The sequence below is a fragment of the Megachile rotundata genome, chromosome 7, assembly GCF_050947335.1.
Source record: "Megachile rotundata isolate GNS110a chromosome 7, iyMegRotu1, whole genome shotgun sequence".
Classification (NCBI taxonomy): Eukaryota; Metazoa; Arthropoda; class Insecta; order Hymenoptera; family Megachilidae; genus Megachile; species Megachile rotundata.
The window spans coordinates 18,468,190-18,486,305 of record NC_134989.1 but is presented as its reverse complement, the minus strand read 5'-3'; the positions used below and the strand labels follow the sequence as shown (position 1 = coordinate 18,486,305).

Sequence of the window (18,116 nt, the reverse complement as noted above, 5' to 3'; positions counted from 1 at the left end):
GTGAAACTTATCTTGGACACGAGAACTTGAAGACGAAGAGATAAGCGGGATTTTGGTGGTTATCTCTGCGCGCGTTGCTCATTCGGAAAATTCTGGATCGGTTTTTTTTTTTTATGGACTTGAAATAAGTTGTCGCAAATAATGTATCGATGTTGACCGATCGAAAGAAAATCGATAGTTTAAATCGCGTGGTATGGAAAATTAGAAAAAGGAAATCGTTCGGTTTTTTAGGAACCGTTGAAAATTTAGTACGCGTTACGGAGGAGAACGTTGCGCGACGCAACCGATCGAAAGCTGGCGAAATAGCGAAATTTCGGAAAAGCGAAAATTCCTGAATTAATCGTCGCGCCTGTCGCTTGGTCGCTGCCGCTGATACGGCTGCCATGCTGCGGCGTCTCGCGTCGTCGTTCGCGGCTGTTCATTCGCGTGTCGGACGTCGTCGAGGTAGGACGCTTCGCTGCTGTCGCTCTCGCGCTTCTCGTTCTCTTCGTCTTCTTCGGTGACGACGCGTTCACGACGGAAAGGAGACTCTGCTTAGCATCGAAGGTACGGTATTGGGTTCGGAAGTGTAGCGCCGTTTTTATTATTGATTCACCGGTCGAACAGTACGGTGAACGCGTGTGGACGTAACTCGATAACTGAAACGAGTTACAGACATTTGTCAATAGCGATAATCCTTTATTAACCTCGTGGAAAAATGATTCGTCACCGAACATATAGTTGAATAGAAAAGTCGTAACCGCAAATTGCTCGGGAAATTCGATGGTACGCGATCCCAACACGTTGGCGCGTTTGACATTATTTTTTTGCCTGAAATTCGCTCGCGTCTGGTCGTCGCGACCGACGTCGGAACTTTCGCGATCATCATGAATATTACCGATTCGAAAACAGTGCGTGTACGCGTGTGCGAAAATTATAAGTAGCTTAATTCCGCGAATCGCGTTTTCGTTGGTTGAAATTCGATTAATATTAATCGTTGCTCGTTTCATCGAATACGGAATTGAATTCGGCAAGGCAAAATGGTACGTCCGAAAAGAGCGTCGAATTCTTAACGGTCCGCGTACCGCGTAAAACTCGATATACATACACTGGATTAAAGGTCGATGTATACTAGACAACGTGATTTCCCCCTCCACCTTCCTTTTCCCAACATACGTTCAATCTTCTATGCGTAATCCGCATTCGGACATTGAAACGTTACGATCGCGTTATTTCATCGTATCGTCATTGTACGTTCTTTGCGCGAACGCTAAGTAGTTGGGTATTCTTTAAAAGTGAACAACTCGGTGCAAAACGCATAGCATATAAATCGTAAACCGTACATTGTATAGGATCAAGCAGATCGATAGTGACGCATGTACCGGAAATTTTCCGATAACGGATACAGCGAGCGAATTCGGGAGCGTTTCGTCCTCGTACTGTTACGAGCGTATCTGGCTGTTAGCTATTCAGACCAATAGAACAGCATGTACAACTCGTTACGAATCCTCTTTCTATTCGTTTCGCTCCGCTCGCGTTCACCTATATTCTACGCTATCTTTCATAAGTATTCGAACGATTCTCTAATTAGAACGAGTAAAAGATACCACCTCCTATGGTGATTCCGTTGCTAATTAACGCGCGCGTCTTCGGTTAAGCTCGAAAAAGTTCGATATTGAAAGAGAATCGGGGAAAAGTGTGGAAACGCGAGTAGAAGATAAAGGTACGAAATATAATTTTATAATCCGATATTGTCTCGTACACGGAGTTGGAAACATATTTTCGAGGCATTTGAAAAATTGAAAAACTATTTTTTCTCCTATTTTCGTTCGTTCGTAAGTTCGTCGGAGCTGTTGAAATTTCAATGCAAAGAAAAAAAAAAAGAATTTATGAATATTTAACCAATGACGTGGTTAACAGGATACAGGTTCCACGCAACCTTGGACAAGAAAGGCAAATAATCTTGTTACGGGCATCGTTTTAACGACATTAGCGGTCCGACTAGAATCACTTTCCTCGACAATTTCTCGTGAATTACGATTAGCGATCGGTTGGCGTTCTACGCGTTACTATTTTCGTTCGCGATTACCCGCAGCACGCGAATCTGTCTCGTGAATAATTCATGCTCGAACAACGACCGAGGTTCGGTTTGACCGCGAACGTTGACGTCCGCTAGCGTGATCTTGCAGAAATTCGAAAATAGTTGACAACGATCCGCTGTCTCGTTCGACGTTTATCTTTGAAAATTATTATTGAAATTGCGGTCAAGTTAGCTCGCGTTTAAAAATCCGTCCAGTCGTTTAGTCGTTTAGACGAAACGAAATTTCGCGTTTCTATTGCGCCGGAGTTCGGTGGACGCTCGTTAATATGTAAACGACGTGCAAATTTCCGCCTTCTAAAACACGGTAAAAGGTCCCCATCGGTTTTAAGCAATTTGCTTCCGGCACTCGCGAAGTCGCGATTTCGGATAATACGCTCTCGCGAGATCATCGGGGACCGTCGGGCTTCCAAACAAAACGTTATGTAGCCGAGGTTCCGTTTCATTAGTCCGCCCGTCCTTTCCCTGCTTTTCTCGAGCTTTTCCCAAGCTTTTCCCAAGCTTTTCTATTACAACGACCAAGCTAAATGTCGAAAAGCGAGAATTCGGAATTCGGACGTTAACGTTTAAGCGGATGAAATATTTCCGTGGTAGCTCGGCCGTCGTAATCGCGTTAAATATTCAGTATTCGAACCTCGACCGCCCACTTTATTAACGCGTTAACTGTCGCGGAAGTTATATATGACCCGAGCCACGATACAACCGAATATTATAATGGAAAGCAATGTCTCGGAACGTTTTTAATAACAGCGCTATTGATCGACCTTACGGCGAGACGCATCGTTTGGTAACGAAGAAATTTCCTAAATTTCTATACGCGTGCAGCGGAATTTTCAACGGTTCCGCAGCTTCGTTTCCCAATTATTTCTTTGCAAATGCGATAAGGCTGTACCTGGCAACAGAAACGCGTCGCATTTACGCGGCGATGGCGGCGATGGCGGCGATGGCGGCGATGGCGGCGAATGCGACAAACATTTTATAGGTTACGAGCGATCGATTCAGCCGAGTAAAGTTCACTGCTACATCTATTATTAAAGCTAGCCAGAAGCTCGATCCTCGATCCAGTTAAGTCAGTCCATCTGACGGTGTCGTACTACGAGTTGTTTCTTGTATACGAGTATATCGCGATATGGAACTACCTATAACCTTCGCTATCTACGTAAAACGTAGATCGAATGAAAAGTTTTTATTTTAATTTTAATTCGCCGATGGAAAGGATAATTAAATTGATTTGATATTTAACAAGGTAGAATGATAGGAACCTGTTAAATTTCACGTATTAATGCGTCTCGGTAGCATACGCGTGTATACACTGGATCGAGGAGAAAGCGAGTTCCGACTAGGAACAGAGACGGCATCTCTTTTCTCCTTCCTCGATGTCCGACATTGTTGGACGACGAAATCAAGAAGCTGACACGTTTTCGACTTGTTCGATTATCGGAGGAAGAAACGTTTAGATTTAGGTATCGTAAGATTGGAAAGATGTGTTTTAATCGTTGATAGATCGCGTCGTAATCGTGGTGGTTTGTCGAGTTCCGAGCTAAAGCGTCGTCGGTATTCCAAATAACGTATCCGCGAGTAATAGAAAGGAATAGAGTAAGAGCGAGAGAGAGAGAGGGAGGGAGAGTAGCCGTCGATAATAAGCCGTGAAAACTGGTCAAGAGGTATTAAGCAGAAAAACGAGCAAAAGTTTCATCGGCACGAGCTCCGTATTTCCTTGTATGCCGAGTTCCGTCCCAGTTTCGCGTCTTCGATGACTACGCATTATGTCGACGTGTAGATCGTCGAATTATATAATATCGATGCAACTTTAGTTGGAACGATTTTGTTTCATAGATACGGTTTCATAGACACGGATTAGCCTTGCCGAAAAACAACTCTAAGCGCTGTTGTTATCTACGTTCGATGAAATTTCTCAACGGTTTCGTAATAAAACGTGCTTGTCCCTTTAGGAGCGTGGTGCTCTACTCGCGTAGTAAGCACGCGCGAAATCGCATGATCGTCGGTAAAGTTTCGACTTGGAGCGAGTTCGGGCAGGGTTCAGCAGCCGAGTTGTGCCCTCGGAAGCTGCGGTGGAATAGCTCGAGTTACTCGGATTAATTCTCGTTTCTCCGTACGAGGCGGGGAAGTTGATGAAGCGCCGCCGGCATCGGTGTCTGCGTATTAAATGCTCATAAATCCGAAGCACCTGCTAACTAAATCTCTAGTTGCTAGTCGAGTTTCAAAGTTTCAAAGTGTTCGTCCGGTAGTAATGGACGCGCGCGTTAAGTCGAGCAAAAATGAAAAACTGGCACGATTCGTGCCGCGATTTTCTCCAATAACGCCTTTTAAAATCAATTATCGCCGATGAAACTGTGTTGGACTTTCGAACGTCCCGCTGGTCCACTCAGTTTCCTATCGGTAGACCTAATTACGAAACCCGATGATTCGAACGAACTTTCGATATCTGTCGCGTTGCACGTGCAACCATCCCCGGAATGAAGATTAGATCGCTTGTACACGGTACGTTGTAAGCGTCCTCCCTCGAAGTTAGGAGGAAGAGCGTTTAAGAAGAAGCGTTCTCGAAAGCGACGGTCGTTCGGAGTGGAAATGTGTTCGCTATTAAAATAGTGTGCCTTGTCTTTCAGGTCGCGGGTGCTAGCTGATCTAGCTGGGAGAAGGGAAAACTCGCGGTTCGATCGTGGAAAAAGCAGGGAATCCGGTGGTGGAGAGGAGGAAAGAGCAATGGGCGATAGATTGGTGCAGGAACCGGAATGGAAGGTCGAGCGCAAAGGGTCGGCTCTTCTCTTGAGGCGGGACAGTTCGCATCCGAAGAGGAGCCGCGTTTGTTTTCGCTGCGACGTGGAGGTTCGCGAATTCGAGCGTGACGAGGATTACATGGTCGAGAGTGAGCCGGAAGCAGCTGCCAGCCCGTTGGCGATGTGTGCCAGTTGTCTGGCAGCACTCTGCGTGACCGTGATATTGCCTTGGTTGCTAATCGGCGGTTAAACCGCTGACCGATCGAGTCACGATCGCGTATCGATCGATTATCGCGAAAACGTTGCTCCGGAAATTCGACGAATCCAAAGGATGGATTCCTTCGAGGGTTTAACCGCGAAACGAAACTGCTGGCCAGTCGATGCATCTAATTAGGGAGGGAAAGGAGGGGTGTTTTACTTTAAGGTGCAGGGAATCTGGGGAATCGGTGGGTCCTACAACAAGGGTAGAAAAGGGCCTGGAGAGTCGAAGCGACAACGAACATACACTAACGTTAGCCAAACATCGATCGTGGCCGCGAAAAAATGTTCAAACGCCTTACGAGCTAATCATTTCCTAGGAACGTTAAAGAGTAATTTATTAAAGATTAAAATTCATGCGTATAGAAAAAAGTAATTTTATCGACGTAACATAACGGTCACGATTCGTATAAATGCTATGAACGTTTTTCGGTAAACGCGACCTCGAACAATTTCTTCGAAATTACGGAGGAAAGAATATAAAAATAGAAAAGGAACGATTTGCCCTCGTCTACGAAACAATTAGAACCGTGTCTTTGTGTCTATTCGCTGACCCGTCACGTTTTCTTTCAGTTAGTTCTCGCTTCGTTCGACGTAGAAAATACGTGTCTCGAGAGAAACGTGCGGCGCGCGGGTAGACCCCGTGAAAAGTGCGAGAAAGCCTGTAGCGATGCTGGAATTTTCTGTTATTCCGGCGAAACGGTTATTCTGGCTTGCATCGAACCTCGTTCGTTCGACGAGTCGTTGACGGTTCCTTTACCGGTTTTCGCGAAACGCGGTCGATTCGCGTTCTCGACATCTCCGCGAATCTCCGGATGTTTTAATTAAAACGCATGAATCGAATAGCGAACCGAATGGAATAACGTAAGGTGTACCAACACTTTTTCAGGCCTCGTATTTCGATTAACCGTACAAATTACCGTCGAATCTCGCATATAGTATGTCGCTGAAAGGTCTTCGATAAATCATCCGTGTGTACTCGTGCGGAGTTTTACCAGCTTGAAATAGAGAGAAAGAGAGCAAAAAAGAACGAAGAGTTCTAAATATAAATCCAATGATTGATCGTAGGTATGTAAATACAAGTTACACGAAGCGTCGTATTATAGTACGAGCGTGGGAGATATCGAACAAACCACAAAGATCATTGTAAAATACTATTTGTTTATGTTTCTAATAAAAATCTGAAAAAGCAATGAATCGTGAATGGTGTATTTATTTACATCGTTTCCAATTATTCTGTTTGCATCGACATCGACAATTCACCGATGTCCCTGACGATTCGACACTGGCAAGCACACTTTGATTTTCGTTCGATCGATTAATTAATCGTTACATGGACCGAAAATTTCAACGCGTACGGTAGACTCGCGTCATTGCCAGCCGTCGAAGGCGATATGTAATTTACGTCGTTGCGTTGCAACGAGCGGCAGCGAGCGTCGGAGATGTCCGCAAAATAGCCTGTCGTGCAAATGGTATTGTCTCGAGTCTCGTATATCGACGCATTGTATCGCGATTACGTCGACGATGACGCTCATTGTCCTTGAAATGCAACGATGAGCGTACGTTTCGAAACAGGGAACGAAAGGTCGAAAAATGCGGTGAAAAATGTGCAGAAATGTGCAGAAATTTCGCCCGCGAACCTCGATAAAACGCTTAAATTTCGTTTCTCGACTAACCCGCTTGCATATATTCACATTTTTGCTCTGAATTTTTCACCGATTTTCAGCCCTCTTCTGATTTACACGCGATCCGGAATAGTTGAAAAAGAAGAAGCACGTTTAAAAATTCGTTGCGAAATAAATTGAAGATGTTTTATTCGTAGAGATTTTTTCGATGCAATCGAGGAACATGCTCGAGAAACGGATTTATAAATATATTCGCGACACGGATGTAGGACATTTTCCTTTGCAGAATTCGTTTCGTATACGCTGTTGTATCGGGAGCGAAATCCAGTAGCGAGAGTTATCGCGTTTCACCACGGACAAGGTTATTAAATATATTATTTAATTTTAGTTATTTCCACGGATCGGTGGTGCGTGTAGCGGAGTGAATCATCTGTTTGATCTGGATCGAGGTGAACCAGAAATCTGAACGCGCGAAAGAATACGATAGCGGTGATCGGTGTCTCCGGATGTGTCTCGATATTTTTCATTAGAAATATATCGATTTCGAATCTAAGGACGCTTTATTTTCCAATCGAAAAATAAGCGTTCGCGTCGAGAAAAAGAGGGTATCGACGAATATTTCGTGCTCGACGCTTTCGAATGTCGATGTATCGTTTAAAGAAGCGACAAGCCTCGGCTCGTTCGAACGTACACGGTAAAAAAGTGTCCACCTTCGCGTTGCACGTACGTATCGTATTTCGTGTATTCGGTAGCACGTACGAGAATAACGAAGGTTAATTAGACGGGTTGACGCATCGAGCGTTAAATTAATACCGGCACGCTATCCGTGCTCGTTGGGAGAATATACATATGTGTATACGTGGAGTCGAGCATGATCGTGCGCGATCGTTACAAATTGACTCCAATTTCCTTCAATTTGCGAGTGGAACGCGCGACGGAAAAGAGAGAAAAAAAATAAATCGGTGTACCGTGGGCGGCATCTGTCGATCAGGAACAGATCTTTGGCGGGTAAAGTAGATTTTCTTTGGACGGTTGGTTGGCGCGTCGCTCTGATCGTGTCGGTAAGCTTAGTTGGAAATTTCAGCACGGATGTCGCTGACTCGTTTACTCGCGCCGATTCGAATTCTTTCCTACTCCTGCCGCGCTCTCGTTTCTTCGAAATTTCAATTTCTTTGAAATTTTCAAATGCCCCCAACGGAGCCGTAAATCGGTTACGTTTAGTTAACTCTTTCCTATGCTAGCCATTGCGGATCGATATTTAACACGATTCGAACTTTACTGTTTCAGTTGCCGGACCTTGACAACCTCGATGAAAAGGTGAGCCATAGCGAAAAAATTCCTCTTCATTTATCATTCTTAATCACTGTATCGCAGAATAGGTAAGTGACTTTTTTTTTTTTTTTTTAATAACAATCTAATAAATTATTATTATCAATTTCGAATCTAAAAGTTTCGAACGTTTATAACGAGATTTCATGGCAGCTTAGAGATTCTAAGCAGGAATCGCGAATGGACCGTGGTCTTGAATGAATTAAACTGTCGTAAAAGGAGGTTATGTAATCCGCGTGAAAAAGGATACGCGCGAAATCAATAACAACGTATCTCTGGAAAGAAGCACGCGTCGTAAACCGTAAATTCTGAACACCGACGACGCGAGTAAACATTTCGAAAAGATTCTTCTTCTTTACAGTTGCGCGCGCATATACTTCGGTTTGTTTCCCGCAGCGAATTATCGCTACTCGACCGTACCTAACGGTGAATAAAACGAAACTGAACAAGATCTAGGCGTATCGCGATCTATCGAGTATTATCGCGCCGATAACATTAACGAGTCAACGTACGCGTATTTTTGAAACTGCCGAGAACGAAACGAAACAGTCGATCGTTTACCGATAACGGTGAAAATTCTATATTCGTACGTCGCAACGATATCGACACCTCCACCGCGGACGGGTACGGTTCCTCGCAATCGAACGCGACATTTCTCGGAAATCGCGTCTGACACGAGGGGAGAAGGATAATCGATACATTTACGCGTGCATACGATCCCGCGCGAATCACTTTTCATTAGGATGAAAATCGACGGATTGGTTGAAATTCGGTGCGGCGCGGCGCAATGACAGCGAGAGAACTCGAAGGGAAAATAATAGAAAGGATCGATCGATCGAACAAGGAATTATCAATTTTGTACACGGCCGAGAAGCACGCGCAGACTTTGGATTACTCGCATACCATTTATATTTTCTACGCGTCATTTTAGTTGCGATATTAATGTTCCCGTGATAGCAGTCACGTAGTAGCGATCTACTCGATGGATACGAAATACGATCTGTCTTCTTTTTCGATTTCCGATCACGCTCGTTCGTTCGTCCGTCCGTCCGTCCGTTCGTTTTTCGTCGATTATTCGACGCGCAGCTGATTCGATTAATCGTAAACGTTCGATTACACCGTGGTTTTACCGTATCCATTTAATGGATCGTATCGCGAACAAACCTGCGATCGTTTGATCGAAAGGTCCAGATTGTGAGGTAACGCGCGCGGATTATTTTTCTTTTTCTCTAGTCTTTCGACGTTTTTTTCCTTACTTTCGACGGTGTCTAATCGTTAACGATCGGTTTCCGCGTGGCAGACACCTACGAGCCCGATCCATCGTGCACCTCGACAGACCGGTTTCCTTGAATAATCGACCAATTAGCGTAAAGCAGCGATACGTTGCTCAATCTTGTTAAAATAAGCAGTAAACCGGCTGGTGATGGAATCACGCGCGGATTAAACAATCGGATCGACAATAAACGCGTGGTCGTCGTCGTCGTCGTCGTATCGTATTCGAATGTTAGTTGTCTAATAAATCTAACGACTTTTCGTTTGGCCGTTAACGTGTATTTCGGCCGTGGACGGTGAACCGGATAATTTAGTCGTAATTTAGAGGCCTTGTAGAAATTTCTTTCTCGTAGAAACGTAAAAGATATTTGGCATTCGACGCGCGAAAACGATCGGTCGGGACAAAGTTTGGGAAAACATCCCGCGAGTGGAAAGAACGATAATCGTTTACCGGTCGATTGGTCGAAACGTCGATACGCAGACACTATCGTTAGTTTTCGCGGACGATTAATATTCCAAGGTGTACGTAGCTGCGTGCATTTACCTAGGAGCTGCGCAACAACGCGTTCTCGGCTCGCGGCGTTACGCAATTCGGCTCGCGGAATAATTCTCTTCGAGTCTGCGACGCGACGACGTTGTTCTAGTAGTTGTCTAGTTAACTCGGTCGTCGAACTCTCTCTGCTCGTTTTCGACTCGAAGTGCTAATGTCTTTTTACGGAATCCCTGGAAATTTCTTCACCTTTCGAATAATCGAATCGACGAACGACCAGCAACATTTTGTCGGACGATAATCGCGTCGACCGAAGCGGCCGTTGTCGGTAAATAGAAAATCTTTCGAGATCTCTGAATTGCAGCGAGCAGCAGAGAAATCGGGTTAATGGTTTTTGGCAGATGGTGCGCGAGGATCGGTCGTTGAGCTCGACAGAATTTCCAAGAATGACGAAATTTAATGAAAAATTTAGCATCTACGATGTAGCTCGAAACGGGGCGCGTACGATGTAAATATTAAAGCGACTAATCGAATTCGGGCTGGATCGTTCGCCGAACAAACAAATAAATTCGTTGGAAAATCGAAGTAATTCGATTTTACTCGTTTATTACTCGTTTCCCACTAGTACTAGTACTCGTTTCCCACAATAGCTTCTGTGTTGCGTAATTACTATTCGATATTCGAGCCTGTAAGATCCTTGGTGGATAGAGAGGCGAGCGTTCGCATAGGAGGTTCGCGGTGCAGGCGCAAAACCGACCGTAGGCAGGCGCCTTTAGAGGTTAAGAAAATATCTGTGTCAGTAGCTGCGATCGCGATCGGTCGACCGGTTGCCAGATACCTATTGGATACGCGATGTAAACAGGATGGAATTTGCATGCATATTCAACGGAGCCTGCACGAGAGCGTCGAGGTCGCGGCGCGGTTCGTTGAAACTGTCGCGTTCGCACCGCCGCGCCGCGCCGCGCCGCGCCGCGCCGGTAAAGGCGGATTTTCGATGTTTGCCGGTAGTACGAGGCAACGAATATTATCGGTCAATAATATTAACAGCAATTTCATTTTAACCCAGCATTCGTCGAGTTGTCCGGGACGCTTCCCTCTTTTATATTGTGTGCAAATTCGTTGGCGAATCGACGGTTACGCCGCGTCGGTGAACCGTCGCTGTACTTTATGCCGTTGTTTATCTATTAATCGATCGGCGTAACGATCGTATCTACCAGCCGTATATGGCCGGTGTTGGTAAGCAACGCTGGTTGCCAAATCGCGCGGCTGCTATTAATAAATGCATAATCGTTTACGTAACGAACACGTAGAAGCATCGCTTCTTCGCTCTCGCGTATCCGCCGTGAAAGATTTTCTGGATAAGAAACGCTTCGGCGGTGTAAGTTCGTAATAGATTAGCGATATCTAATAGGTTGTCAGTTATGGCGGCGATGCGGTGTCCATTCGACGCCGTGAACGCGTAACTATACGAGACACGCTCCGCTATCCGACTCGAACCACTTGTGCTCGCTTGTTTTATCGGCTGTCGCGTCTGATGGATCGAGAAACAATCGCGAGCATTGTGCGATCTGGAACGAGGAGGGAGAACGAGGAGGGAGAACGAGGAGGGAGAACTCGAGACGAATCTCGAGATAAGCGTATGCGACTGTTTATGTAGCTAGCTAATAGGTAGCTAATCGGGACGTAAACGGAACAGAGCGTAAACGATTTCGAGTAAATCTTTGGGAAATTGGATGGTAGTTAACACCGAATAGGCATTCACGTTTTCCGTATCTCGTACGGCGTACGCGATACGACTAACCCGTTATGTCTAATGGCACGGAATGGGTGTAGAGATAGTCTCTGTCTCGTAAACGCGTTGTTTAACGAAACGCGCTGTTCGAAATTGACGGCAGAATTGGACATGTTCCGTCCCGTGTCTTGACGATATTCGATGGCGGTGCGATCCGACACGGAACACGAGTCGCGAAAAGCTGGCTGTACGCGTGTACGAGAAAAGGAAGTTGCCGTTCGACGAGAGTGAAACTTTGAATGGCCGGTTAAGCGAACCGAGTCAAGGACGAGGCGAGCTTTTCGAGATAGCCAGATCGCCGTTCTACCGTCTCGCGTTATTCGAGAGGAAAAGCAGAAACAGCTCTTCTCGTTTCTCGTTTGTTCCGTTTGCTCGAGGCTGTTTCGAAACGATTCTTTTCGTCGTTCCTTCCATTATGCGATTTGCATCGATTTATGCGAAGCGACCGTGAAACACGATGAATCGTTGGAAAACAATGATGTCATCGAGTATCGGAGCACGTAAGCGGCTACGCCACCGCGCGAATTTTTCTTCCTCGAGATGGATACCTAGATACGTGTACCTAGATTCGTGGACTGTCATTAATTTCGCTATCGTTAATAACTACCGACCGAAAGCCGGTCGTAATGAGCTCGTTGTATTTAATCGACGAACGGTGGAACGGGATCTCTTTCCCTTCGTTACTTTATCCTGTCTACGCGTTCACCCTTCGAACCGACCAGTTATTTCACATTTATTAAGACATCGTTGCTCTCGATTCATCCGACTTATCTCGATCGTGCCTAGGATCGTTTGATCCTCGAATCCGTTTCGATTCTACATATTTCGATATCGAAAATAGCGAATCGTCACGGAGAATTGGATCGAAGCGGGAGTTCGATCGCGAAGGAAAGATGCAACGGCGTGGTGCCGAAGCTTTTTCATCGGGTCGTTATCGCTCGAAAGAGGGTTCGACGATTTATTGGCGAGCTCGTCGATAAGATGCCGGCGAATAAATCGCTCGTAGAATGCACCGATTCAAATGAAATTCGAGGAAAAGAAACCGAGATCGAGAACGAGAGATTATTTCTGGGCCCTTTCGTATAAAAACAAACGTTTATAGAAGCAACGTCGTTGGATACTTGTTTCGGATAATAGCGTACGTGTTAATGGTTTTGATCGCGTTACGTAATCCGTTTAAAAGCGGCGAAAAGAAACGAAAGCGTGAAGAAAAGTGGCACGCTTGCCTAGTTACAACAGCAAATGTAATAGGTAGCCAATATTTTCTATCCTCTTTCGCTGGATCGTTCTATACGCTCGAAGTAACGCGCTCGACTCTAATCGACTCGTTGCGCGCGATTACTTCTTCCGATCGGTTGTAAACGCGCGAAATCGTTATTAGCGAATATACGTATATGTATATACATATATTAGAATTCCGATGTTACTCGCATAATCGGAACGATACATCCTCCTTTGCCGGCAATATTCGAGTTTGTTAAAAATTCGATTCGGTTTGTTGCCGTACGAATCGTTTTAATCGGGATTCGACTAAACACCAGGTTTTTTTGCATCGAAGGCTCGAAATTCGTAGTCGGTTGGCTCTTTCGATAGCGAACGATAAGACTCGCGAGCGAAATCCAGCCAACACGCCTCGGATAATTACATCGATCCTCGTGGTGTGTGGTAAAATGTGTGGTCGGATATCGGCGATTAGCCAGGCCACAGTCATCGTCACATGTTCGACAGTGTGTCCCCTATTCGTTATCGGGCGGACAGTGGCCAGGCTTTTTTCATCGCTGCTCGAATGCAGCGATGCGCGTACACACCATCGATTCAAACTTATGGTAGCTAACGTCACCGTGCGGATTATAGTCCAGTCGCGATACACCGGGGTCAAACGCCCTGATATCGCGGTTCGTCCGCATGGGAGTTTCTCGATCGATCGACCAATTATCGATTTGCGCGCGTTCGATCGAACGGTAATTAACTTACTTTTCTGTTTAAAACAGTCAAATTACCTGTATCTTCGAAGCTGGAACTTTCAAATTTTCTATTATTCCGTGTGTCGGGATTATCCTGGTTGAACCAGAGGGAATGGAAATGCCGAGAATAAAATTAAGGAAACGGAGAGCAATAAACTGTAGTTCCGAGCGGTCGCATCTTGGCAACATCGATTTATCGCCGAGTCGTTCTATCTATTTGTGTCCGTTATGTTTATTAACCGAGCATATCGTAGAAAAACAGGGAAACTAGGTCGGTCGAAAGCGTAATCAAATTTTTGCATGTACATAGCCTGCGTAAATTACGAATCAATCGGCGCTAATCGACAAGCTCGATTTCCTTTTTTCCTCTTTTCTCATTTTTTTCCTCTTTCGTCGCGTCGTCGTAACGTTCTCGCACGCGTACGAGCTACCGTTCACGATAACGATACCGATAACGACGCGATAAGAATAATCGTTGCTCTTATTACGGACGATGCGCTATTTCCGGCTCGTTCGATCGTCCGAGTATTTCGAGCAGCGGTGATCTCTCGTCGAGAGAGAACTCGTAACTCGATGTAATAATCGATTACGCGAGCTCGCGATACGAATCGTTCTTTCCTGCCAGTACCGGTTTCGTTCGTTACTGTCCGTTTCGTTTGGAATTTTTACCGCGACAGAACGCGTGTCGTCGAGACGGAGGAAATCGTAAACAGCTTCGTAAAAATGAAAGCTCGTCGATGTAAGCAACCTATCGCGATTGGTGTACCCGATTCCGATTCTACATTGTACATTGTATAACGTATTAGTTGGTAGGTAAACGAGGGCCAAAGAATTTTCTGTCTCCAACGGACGACTATGACGACTATGACGACTATGACGACTATGACGACTATGACGACTATGACGACTATAGATACGATTCGAGCGATCTGTGCGCGTAAAATATGCCAACTATGCGGATGTGCGACGCTATGCGCGCTCGCGATACAGTCGTTTTCAGATGCTGCTCGGTACGAACAATGCTACACGTGTCGAGTTATTGCGCCGCTCGTCACCCTTGGAAAACATGCACGAGGTGCCGCCAACGTCCGTATTTGACAACGGTTGAGTCGTGTCATCCCGAAATCGCGTTAAACGTTAACCCCTGTTCGGCGCAACAGCTACGGAAAACGCTTCGTTTATCGCGTCCTAACGGTAGAAGAATATATTTCCTATCTCGGCCCATCGCCAAATGCGAATCTAACTCGTTTCGCGTGTTGAACACCGTTCGTAAACAGTCGTAACTCCTAACTCGTAAACACCGGGATTTTTCATCTCGGCGACTACGTACGTATATGCACTTGGCTCTCCAACGGACAATTACATTTTATTATCGTTCGACCAGCAACTGTACGCGAGTAGCCTCGCAACCGATGCGAAGGATTTCGGGACCCTTTTAGTTTGCTCTCGGCTCGTTCGTTCTGGTTCTGGTTGCCGGTCGCGAGCATCGTTTATCGGGATTTGCGTTGCAACGCTGTGCAATTTTATCTTTCGACCGTTTGCCGGTTACCACGAGTTTTATACGCGTTTATCGTACGCGCTTCCCTTGCCGCGATTACTTGCTACGTTCGCGTTTCGATCAATTATCCGACAATTAATTATTCTTGCTCGAAAAAATTCCCACTCGGTTAACTTTTTCAGTTGCTCGAGGAATGTTCGTCGCAGGCCTTGAATCGGCCTCGCGTTCGGTTGTTGCTCGATGTCGGTAGAACCGCGATTGTTAGAGCGATCCGCTTAGACGCTCGTATTACGCGATGATGTCACGTATCAAAAGTATTATTGCCAGTTAAGAGCCATCCTGTGAGAACTTTCTGTCTCGTGTGCGCGACGAGCAAAACCTAACGGTTCAACTGTATTCGTTCCTAACTATGGACTTGGACTCTAAAACTTCTCTAAAAATCCAGTCTAGTTTGTTTTCGATAATATCGAAAGAGAATTTCGACATACCGGTGCGTCGCGTCGTCGATTCGTTATTTCGTACGCTATTTCATAATACTAGCCCGTTATTTAATTAATGTATTGGTCGTTGTCCCGAGGGTACAGGTTGCGCGATTGTTAGAAGAGGAAGTCGCGACTGGGGAGAGGCTTAATCGGTCCCGTGTTCGTAGTAGGGGAGTAGCAGGGTACCGAAATCGAGCGATACGATAGTGGGAGTAATAGATATTATGCAACCAGGGAAATCACTGGCGTCTAACTCGATGCAACAAGTGTCTCGCGATATAGGGAACTTGTTCCGTTGTCATTCTTCGTCGAGTTTAATGGGACATATTTAACACAGTTTAATCGAGAATAATACCGTTAACGAGAGACCTTCCTAAGACGACACGATACTAAGCCAAGTCGGCACCAGTGTGCGCCTTTCGCGTAAACCCGAGGTAAACGCGTCGATAACGCGCGATCGAATTTAGCTGTACGATAGGTAGAGAACTTGCCTAGAGATGTTATTACATAAAAGATAACGGTGCGGCAACCCACTTTAACCAACAGATTATCGTTTTACGTAACGCGTCCAGCCAAACAGATATTTCAAGCACTTTGTACTATTGCCATTGGTTACGGCGCGTTTCACGATCCAATCGCGGACACGGGGATGATTTCGGCGAACGGGAACGAACTGCGCGCGATGCGCGAGAAAAGCCGTCGCGTTCTTCGTCGCGTTGTTCGTCGCGTTGTTCGTCGCGTTGTTCGTCGCGATAACCGATTTCACCGATCAGAAGATAACCGAATCGTGCTTCGTTCGATGAGAGCGCTATCGACTCGCCGAATAAATTGGCTGGTGAACGAAAGCGAAGGAGGACATTGGAAAAAGAAAAGTTTCGATACCGCTGTATCATCGGGTTCAGGAGGAACGGATAAACCAAGCGCCTAGCGACTCGCTGACCCAGTTACAGCTTCGCGATGGACGCTCGAAACGGTGAATCGAATTTTCGTTAACTGAACTTCATATTTCCTGTAACCGGCACGCAACCGAAGCGTTTCTGTCCAATTCCGTCGTCGCGCATCGCCGCGAAACGCCGCGAATCGCTGCGAACTTTCGGCTCGATGATGCGAGAAGCCGATTTATTTACCAATTTTTTCGCGTCATGTACTCGGTGTTCCAAAAATAATTACACCGTCAGCAACATATATTAGACGGTCGCGCGTGCAAACGCGAAACGAGCAGGTTCTATCTTTACCTTTGCCTATGAGCTAACGTCGGGGACGATATCTTTGGCTTGTTTATGCCTGGCTTGCGAAACGATTTCGAGAATCATTAGATTCGTTCGGACGACTGTACATTATAATTACCCGGCATCGCTCTTATCGTATTCTTCATTTCGGATCGTTCGAAGAGAAGAAGAGAGCCAGGTTGGCCGTGATTCATCGATGGTTCTTGCTAATCGACGTGCACGTTCGTCTCTCTCCTCTGCTTCTTTGTTCGGGTTTCGTTTTGTGGAATCGCGTTTGGAAAAGCGTCGACCGACGATTCCTACAAATTTGCCGATAGTTTAAGCGTTAAGAGCGTAATGATCGAGGAGCGGAATTACTCCGTAAAAACGCGACGAGATGTTTTTCAAGCGTTACGCGGTTCTTCGAGTTAGTATCGGAGAGCTGCATCCGAATAAGCATCGGAACCGGTAACGAAAACGATGGAAACGGTTATAGCCTGACCCACGAGCGAGCAGCTTCGTTTGCGGGCATGTTGGTCGTTTCGAAGTCGATTCCGTTGTTTGTCTTTAGCTGGCGCTTGCGCGAACGTTATACCGTGATCGTAAGCGAGTAAACAGGTAAGTACGTTGTCACGCGTCGACTTCGTGCACCGTCGTGCTGACTCTGTCGCGCTCTTGCCATCTTTTCGACACTCGCTCTTTTATCGATTTACCGTCGATCCCGAGCCAAAAGTATTCTTTTTTTCGCTTTTTTTGAACGCGTGAACGCGTCAACGACCTTTTCGAATTTCGAGCGGCAAAAGATATTCGCGATAACGTACGAGCAAATAACGATTGAGTTCTGTAAAGCGAAACTGTAAAGTGATTCGTTCGTGGAAATTTAACAGGCAACGAGAAGGCCCTTTTTGCAACCCGGTTACAAATCGGAAAATCATGATTTTTTGATTGTTCAACGATCGGCGGACGGTTGCGTTAGAGCGTGAAGCGTAAACGGAAGGAAACGCGGTCTATTAATTCGACATTGTCTCCGGGTCCCGTAAACCGATCTACTTTCGCTGCCAGAGGCGAAAACTGCCTGCGATCCCGGCACCGACCCGTTCGATAAACACTTTATTTCGGGTCGTGTCGAAACGTTGCGGTGGTGTGCCGCATGCCGTGCACACCACTAAAAATACGCGACTCTGCGCGGACTCTCGCCGATCGAAAATAACCCACCGAAACACCTGGCACCACGACGCGACCACGCCACTCCTTCTGTCTCTCCTCGCCTTCTCTTCTTTTCTACCCCATTGTGTCACTGTATTTTCCCCCTAACGGATGCACCTGACCACCCGATTTCACCTCCACGCTAGACCGCTTTGAAAATTCAAATTTACGTCGTCG

General features: G+C 46.0%; 2 protein-coding genes and 1 long non-coding RNA gene across 11 annotated transcripts in view; 2 read left to right on the top strand and 1 right to left on the bottom strand.

Annotated features, from left to right (window-relative positions):
* The window catches only part of Sesn (Sestrin), a 142,567-nt gene that overhangs the window by 18,920 nt on the left and 105,531 nt on the right, over positions 1-18,116 (top strand). For all 6 annotated transcript variants that reach the window (XM_076533861.1, XM_003708339.3, XM_076533865.1 and 3 more), the window contains exon 6: positions 7,986-8,015. In XM_076533861.1, coding sequence (XP_076389976.1) covers positions 7,986-8,015 — 30 coding nt within the window. The remainder of the gene's footprint in view (positions 1-7,985; positions 8,016-18,116) is intronic.
* Positions 407-6,277, top strand: LOC105664160 (uncharacterized). Of its 4 annotated transcripts, none has more exons than XM_012297531.2 (2): positions 407-546; positions 4,705-6,277. In XM_012297531.2, the coding sequence occupies exon 2, from the start codon at positions 4,802-4,804 to the stop codon at positions 5,063-5,065; it is 264 nt and encodes an 87-aa protein (XP_012152921.1). In that variant the 5' UTR covers positions 407-546; positions 4,705-4,801; the 3' UTR covers positions 5,066-6,277. The 4 variants fall into 4 exon arrangements, with proteins under 4 accessions (XP_012152921.1, XP_076390014.1, XP_076390015.1 ...); XM_076533899.1 differs by lacking the exon at positions 407-546 and adding an exon at positions 594-1,702; XM_076533900.1 differs by lacking the exon at positions 407-546 and adding an exon at positions 1,771-3,540.
* On the bottom strand, positions 527-18,103 carry LOC143264873 (uncharacterized). The gene is made up of 3 exons (XR_013038839.1): positions 17,949-18,103; positions 16,873-17,053; positions 527-638 (listed from the first exon to the last, which is right to left on the bottom strand). It is a non-coding gene; the product is annotated as an uncharacterized LOC143264873 (long non-coding RNA).